Consider the following 8,154-nt stretch of genomic DNA (forward strand, 5'->3'; position numbering starts at 1 on the left):
GGGTTTTATCAAACATTTGCTGATAATACGTTCAATTATAGCATTAGCATAGGGAGGCCTAAATACCTCATCAAATGTTTCCATGAGTCAAATGGAAACCGTACTTCCGTTTGTTGTCTTACAATTTCTGTCATCCTAGACAGATACATTGTCAACTTCTCCAGTTCTCCATACTTATTTTAATCCTGAGATTTTTGCAAAAGCATCAAACACTACCACGATCCCCTCCATTGATCTTATCTTCCCATCAGAGAGTACCATAAGATTTTATGCAAAGCTCACTATTTCTGCATTTCAGATGAAAACCAAACTGCTTTAGACGTGTGGCGTTGTCCTGAAAATTAGAAAGCACATCCATACTTATAACACGGTTTCATCATCTAAGTATAAAATTCAAAAGCTGTACGGGACCCATATCCCTAGTACAAGTGTACACCTAAACATGTATAATGGATGATCACATAATCGTGAGAGTAATAATAGAGGGCAAAGGAGGGAATTTATCCTACAATTTTCTGGTTGTAATTAAACAAACAAAAAGATAAGAAATATATAGGTAAGAAAATAAAATAAAGATGATAAAGAGTGGGCACTAATTATGAAAAGCAAATTCCAAGTTGCCCACTTGCAAATCTTTCTCCAAATAAAAGAAGCCCATACGGTGCCTTTCTCCCAACTCCTATCTCATCAACCAAAAGAGAGAGAGAGAGAGAGAGAGAGAGAGAGAGAGAGAGAGAGAGAGAGAGAGAGAGAGAGAGAGAGAGAGAGCAAACTAAAACGAGATCAGAGATGACGCAGATGCTTTCCATACTCCGCCGCAACCTCCAAAACCTTCGTAAGAGCCCACGCGTAGCTGACGAGACTGAGATGGCTTCGACGACACAAGGAGCAGGAGTAGTAGCTCATAACGAAAGACGAGACGGGGCTAACGCCGTTATGATGCGATTCCCTTTCTCGATCATTTCGTGCTTTGCCGTGCCACGTGTCAGCGGGACAGATGGACTATGGATGTCTGGAGATTATGCCAGCGTCTCAGAGGTTAACCATCTCATGGTTAGTGATGGCATGAGATACGCCATTTTAATGTAATAACCCAAGTCCAAACATGTTCGTAGTGTTTCGTTTTTTTTCTTATGTTAACGATACAATTACTTAGCTTCTCGATCCTACATGTGTACAGTATTAAATCTATGAGATGTAGAACACGTTTTAGTTCTTGTATAGATGGATTATTGATGAAGTTTTTGTGTTTGTAGCATAAGTTATGCTTCTAAAATATTTTCCCCACACACTTATTCTTCTTTTTGTTCAACTTTTTCCCACTTATTTTTGCCTACTTTTTTCTTTGCATTATTTTAACCAATCATGAAATACATCTTTCTTTATTTTTCGTACACATTTCTTACTTTTTCCTTCCTAATTAATTCTTAAAATAACATAATTCGTTCGCTCTTAAAAATTTAAATTAAATTAAATTTGCTTCCCTTCACTTTTAGCTCTATAATATTTATTTGAATTTTTCAAATCGCAATCGAAAATATAGAAACTAAGAAAGTGACAGCAGTGTGATATATATTGCCATTTAATAATGTTTCTTTTTCAGTTTTAAGTTTCATCAACTAATACTCGTCCTGGTTGTTTTGTTATGTGGACGCCAAAATTATCAGATGGACTTCTAAATTATTAATAGGTGTTCTAATTTATCGCATAGTGCTTTAGAAAACTAAACCATAAACTCGAATTTTAACCCTCATTACTTTTTTACCCTCAATTGATTTTGGATTTATTTGTGAAATAACCAAAAAAAAAAAATAGTTTTGTAAAGAGAAGATAAAGAAAATAGGAAAAGAAAAAAAGAGAAAGAATGTGAAATTGGTTAGTTAGTTAATTTTAGGTTTTTGTTTGGTTATTGGGTGCAAATTCCCATTAATTTTCATATACTAGGTGCCTCGCAACCCTCAGATAAGAAATAACAAGTAACAAATCATTTGTCTCCTTAATAAATAATCATTCTGTGATATAACAAATTAAGTCCCACATTGGAGAATTAGACAAGGAGTGTCTAATATATAAAGAGATGTCCAATTCTAATAGTACGAGACCTTTTGGGATGAAAACCAAAAGCAAATCCATGCGGGCTTGCCAATTAGGCCCAAAGTGGACAATATCGTACTAATCGGATAATATAGAGTTGGACACGGGATTTCACAATCCCAACAATTGGTATCAGAGTGCAGTTGACGAGAAATCTGCAAGAAAGACCGAAATACCCTTTGAATGATGAATGAGTGATGAATGGGTATCCTATGAGTTAGGAATGAGAGGTGTGTAGCAGATATCGGATCAGAAGATCCTGGAAGTCAATTGTGGGACACGAGATGAATGTGATCCTTAGTTTGAAAGGGAGAATGTGATATAACAAATTAAGTCCCACATTGGAGAATTAGACAAGGAGTGTCTAATATATAAAGAGATGTCCAACTCTAATAGTACGAGGCCTTTTGGGATGGAAACCAAAAGCAAATCCATGCGGGCTTGCCAATTAAGCCCAAAGTGGATAATATCGTACTAATCGGATAATATAGAGTTGGACACGGGATTTCACAATCCCAACACATTCATATACTTATATAATATTGTAGTTAATTTGAATTAGTTTAGAAATTTTCTGTGACTTTTTAAAATTCGTAACAATGTCACTTGAAACCATGCAATTACTTTATATCTTTAAATAATCATAAAGTCATACACAGAATTTTTCATTTGATAAGATGTTTTAAAACAACAAATGTCACCCAAAGCTCCAAAACCACATTAGTATATAATAAATATTATTATAAAGAAAAAAGTTTCTTAAATCTTTAAATCAAATTTTACGTTCCATAGTCTGCTGATCGTATTGGTCCAACGATCGAAATAAGAAAAGTTATGGTGCCGACAAAAATAAGAACCGAGTCCACGGTGACCGGTGACGGTACAATTCTTATGGGATTGGTCATGCTACCCCAATTGTATATAACTAAAATAGTAAGGGAAACGGTAAAAAGGAGTTCTAGAACGATAATTGAGATCTTTAAAGGAGATTCGGTTCGAAATTACAGAGATTAGAGTTTTCACTCTCTAACTCCAGTTCGCCCTAGCTGGTTCTCTCTCAGGCACGGAGTCCAAGGCAGCCGCACAGCTTGCATCTCCGCCAGAATGAAGGTCTCTTTCCGGTGCAGCTCCTCCTGTCCTAATCACGAGCCTCTCTTCCGCTGCTGATGACGTTTCGCTCACCATCCCGAAGCTCTCCCTCTTCTCCTCCAATGGGTTCCTCTGCAACTGTCCCGTTTGGTTCTCCTCCCCTGCCGCCTGAACCACCAGATCCGGATCTTGTCGTGGTGTTTCCGATAAATCCTCCAGACCCTCCACCGGTCCTGCTGGTTTGTCCCTTTCTCCGCCAGTTCTCGCCGTCTTACACCGCTCCTCTCAATCAAAAGGAAATCGAATCTCTTATGCCATGGGATCTCTGCTTTTCAACCGGTTGCTTGCTCAAGCCTCTCTGCCCAGACGTCGATGTGCTATCCACGCAGCCTGCTCTGCTGCATCTTTCGTTGGCTGGAATTTCTCCCTCCGGAGCTCTCAACTCTGGCCTGAGTTACTCCTCCTTTCGACATTATCCCGTTTCAAAGCCGATAATTATTACCTCTTGTGTGGAACATGTTTTGTTAAAGTCAGCCTTAAGGGCATCAACGATTTATCATCAAGAGTCGTGTGTGGTTTCCTTATCTGTTGCAAGATTATTGGTATCAATAGCTGAGTGCAAGCTGACTTCCCTTCATTACTCATCTCTTCAAAGTCTTGAGGACTGGGCTTGGAAGGTTGAAATATTGGTGGTGATTTTCTCTCTGTTGGCAGCTCTTAATACCGCAATGCAGCATTTTGAAGTGGAGCTCTCTACTGCTTTATGCAGTTCTCAGTCAAGGCCTATCTTCTCTTGCTTCAAGCTCTCGCAAGGTATGGTGTTTTTAATTTGCTGGAGTGAGTCACGATTGTTCGATCCTTGCCTCCTAGTAGATCTTAGTTATCTCAATACGAACCCCATTTTAATTCGGAATGAAGAGGTAATGCTATCCTGGATTAGCTCTGTACCTCTTTTTGAGGATGTTACACTCCCTTTGAGTTTCAGGTTGAAGCTCTCTTTACCTCAGTATGAGGAAGTTACTCGTTGTGATACTACTTTGTTACCTCAGTGTGAGGATTTTATTTGGACTGCTGTCTCTGTGGACATGGTTTCACTTATCTCAGGCGTGTTTAGGCTATGGTGGTTCTCCTCACAGCTCTCAGTCTCTTCAAAGAGGTGTTTGGTCGCCTTTGAGCTTGTAGCTGGGTCTTTCCCAATTGGTTACTTTCAGATTTGCCCGGCAAAGGGAATGTGGATGCAAGGCCGTGTCCTCCATCGCTTATTGAGTAGAGTGGGCTCTGGACACGTCGTCAAAGCGGGGATGATTCACAAAGCCTCTCAACCAGCAATATCAACTGGACTCTCAAGACTTCAGATTCTTCCGGACTCAATCGTCCCCTTCTGTTCCCTGCGCTTAGGGATGGACTTGAATGAGATTACAGGTTTCTTGAGCTTCAAAAACCTTGTTCCTCTCTTCACTCCGTTATCATGTGTTTATAATCTACGCACAGCATTATGTTTAGCTGTTGCTTTTGCAAAGGGTGTTGTACCCAGACTTTGTATTTCAAGTACTCTGCTTTGAGTTGGATATGAAATAAAATTGTTGACAAAAAAAAAAAAAAAAAGGAGATTCGGTTCGACCGGTGATGGAATAGTTTACTAAGTGAACGAATATTTATCTTTATCTTACCTTAGTGGATAGTAGTCAGTAGTCACACTTTCAATTTTGGTCCCCTTTTACCTTTTGTTTTCCTCTCTGTAACATCAATGGAATATGTTCCACAGAAGCTATCTTTATAATCACATGAAATTATCCTTCTTACTGAAATGGATGGTGTACATATGTATTCTACTCTTGATATATCACGACTTCGGTTTTTAGATTCATCAACAACGAATCATCTTTTTCTTACATAATTTCAAAATAGCATAACAAAATTACTTACAAATCATTCTCTTTCAACATATACACACACATACACACACACATATATATATATATACACATGTATTCGATGCTATCTTATTTGGCAGCTGATAATATGTCATGTCGCTGTAACAAAAAAATCTGACATGTCATCATATGCGATGTGATAAGTATTGTCCTAGATGTAGAGACTCTGATGAGTCAGTAACTCATCCCATTTTTGAGTGTCCACTGACTCTACATGCATGGTCATTATCAATGACATCATCGAGACCAGACATATTTCTAGTACCGAGTGTTTATGCCAATATGAACTTTTTTTTTTTGAAGAAAAAACAATATTGAAGACACATAGCTGGATAAAAAACCATATGCTTGGATACTTTAGTATTTTTGAAAAGTTCTGAACGATAAACTATTAAAAGGGATAGACGGGGATCCCCTAGAAATGATCAAACATGCGGAGGGAAAGTGCCAAGATTGGTTCTCAGCGAATGAGACTATTCCTATAACATCACATCCATTAAGTAACACTAGTTCACAAGTCATATGCTTGAAGAATATATGTCTGGTGGATGAATCTTGGAATCTCACCTCTCGATTCAGTGGATGCGGATGAGTTTGGAAAGACATTTCTGGACAAATCCAATTAATGGGAACATGGAAAATAAGACGACATGAGTCAGCTTTGCATTCAGAATTAGAAACTCTGACATGGGCGATGGAGAGTATATGCTACGTCATTCAACTTGCCAGAATTTTGCAACAGACTGCATGGACTTGATCAACATGCTTAAAGAACTCCATGCATGACCAAAATTCTCAACATAGCTGGAAGGAGTCTTCAACGGCGTTTCTAAGTATTCAAGATATCCTACATTCCTCGAGGACAAAATGCTATTTCAAATTCTCTAAGCTAGAACTGCAAAAATTTTCCATAGAGAACTTTATTTTGTTGATTGTTCTATTTTGATTTGGTTGCACATACCATACCGCCTTAAGTTTGAGTAATAGAATGGTTGTTTGATGTCAAAAAAAGGAAAGGATAAAAGATAGTAAAAGATTTGAAAACGAGAAAAAAAATTTCACAGAGCTAATACACCTTTAAGTAATACACTGGTGTAAATCAAATAACCAGAAGGGGACATTAGTGCTAATACACCCTAATTTGCTATTTTCATTATAATTACTGCTGAATTTATATAAATACACTTAAACTAAACATTAATTAAAGTAAATGGATATATGCATCCTACCAAAAGCAAGCTTGCATCCTCCCCTATATAGTAACACCATGTTTTTGGTGTGTATGTCTTGGTCCACGTTTCCTTTGTTTTGCTTTTGTTATATCTGAGGCTGACTAAAAAACCACAAAAGGCTGGTTAGAAAATGGAACACCAAAATTTTCTAATGCTGGTTGTGCCAAACATTATTATAGGGATGAACTCTGCATCTTCATAAAAGTATTAATTAAAATCAATCTAAATTTGCATCTTCATTAGAAAGGAGAAGGGTAACAAAGAAATGGGGAGGATACATATTCAATCTAAAATAGTAAATATATAAGGAAAGATGATATAGGAAGATTTTATTCATAACTTGCACACGAAAACCTAAGACTAACTATGACCTCTTAAACTTTTTTTATAGTTGTATTTTCTTTCATTAGGCTCAAGACTTTATAACTTTTGACAGTCTAACTTTTGAACGTCTAACTTTATAATTTCCAGAGTTAGGGTTCAAATAATTAGAAGCTCTGACATGGGCGATGGAGAGTATATGCTACGTCATTCAACTTGTCAGAATTTTGCAACAGATTGTTTGGACTTGATCACCATGCTTAAAGAACTCCATGCATGACCAAAATTCTCAACATAGCTGGAAGGAGTCTTCAACGGCGTTTCTAAGAATTCAAGATATCCTACATTCCTCGAGACAAAATGCTATTTCAAATTCTCTAGCTAGAACTGCAAAAATTTTCCATAGAGAACTTTATTTTGTTGATTGTTCTATTTTGATTTGGTTGCACATACCATACCGCCTTAAGTTTGAGTAATAGAATGGTCGTTTGATGTCAAAAAAAAGGAAAGGATAAAAGATAGTAAAAGATTTGAAAATGAGAAAAAAAATTTCACAGAGCTAATACACCTTTAAGTAATACATTGGTGTAAATCAAATAACCAGCAGGGGACATTAGTGCTAATACACCCTAATTTGCTATTTTCATTATAATTACTGCTGAATTTATATAAATACACTTAAACTAAACATTAGTTAAAGTAAATGGATATATGCATCCTACCAAAAGCAAGCTTGCATCCGCCCCTATATAGTAACACCATGTTTTTGGTGTGTATGTCTTGGTCCACGTTTCCTTTGTTTTGCTTTTGTTATATCCGAGGCTGACCCAAAAATCACAAAAGGCTGGTTAGAAAATGGAACTCCAAAATTTTCTAATGCTGGTTGTGCCAAACATTATTATAGGGATGAACTCTGCATCTTCATAAAAGTATTAATTAATATCAATCTAAATTTGCATCTTCATTAGAAAGGAGAAGGGTGGCAAAGAAATGGGGAGGAGACATATTCGATCTAAAAGAGTAAATATATAAGGAATGATGATATATGAAGATTTTATTTACAACTTGCACACGAAAATCTAAGTCTAAATATGACCTCTTAAACTTTTTTATAGTTGTATTTTTTTTCATTAGGCTCAAGACTTTATAACTTTTGACAGTCTAACTTTATAATTTCCAGAGTTAGGGTTTTCATCAACTTTTTTTTAAACTAGGTGTTTGGCCCGCACATGCGGGCATGATCATTTTACGAAAAATATAAATTTTAAAACTATCATGCTAAATTATTTTTTATATTTTTAGTTACAATTTGTTTTTTGTTTTTTTTGGTCAAATTTTCATCTTCTTGAACATCAGTGGAATCTAATAACTATGAGAAATCACCTATCAATCATCTCACGCAATGAAGTAAACTAAAAAGATAAACTTTCTTCTCTTTCAGTTATTTCTACCACTTCAAACCAGAAACATGAAAGAAACTATCA

The 8,154-nt window shown here is 36.5% G+C and overlaps 2 protein-coding genes across 2 annotated transcripts; both read left to right on the forward strand.

Annotated features, from left to right (window-relative positions):
* The first annotated feature begins 677 nt into the window (after positions 1-677).
* LOC106424939 lies at positions 678-1,289 on the forward strand. The gene has a single exon (XM_013865685.3). It carries the CDS (start codon positions 790-792, stop codon positions 1,087-1,089), a length of 300 nt encoding a protein of 99 aa, XP_013721139.1. The 5' UTR covers positions 678-789; the 3' UTR covers positions 1,090-1,289.
* Positions 1,290-3,126: 1,837 nt separating this feature from the next.
* On the forward strand, positions 3,127-7,222 carry LOC125607868. The gene is made up of 2 exons (XM_048777336.1): positions 3,127-3,996; positions 4,298-7,222. The coding sequence occupies exons 1-2, from the start codon at positions 3,261-3,263 to the stop codon at positions 4,363-4,365; spliced, it is 804 nt and encodes a 267-aa protein (XP_048633293.1). The 5' UTR covers positions 3,127-3,260; the 3' UTR covers positions 4,366-7,222.
* The last annotated feature ends 932 nt before the right edge of the window (positions 7,223-8,154 follow it).

Source organism: Brassica napus, chromosome A4, assembly GCF_020379485.1.
Source record: "Brassica napus cultivar Da-Ae chromosome A4, Da-Ae, whole genome shotgun sequence".
Lineage (NCBI taxonomy): Eukaryota > Viridiplantae > Streptophyta > Magnoliopsida > Brassicales > Brassicaceae > Brassica > Brassica napus.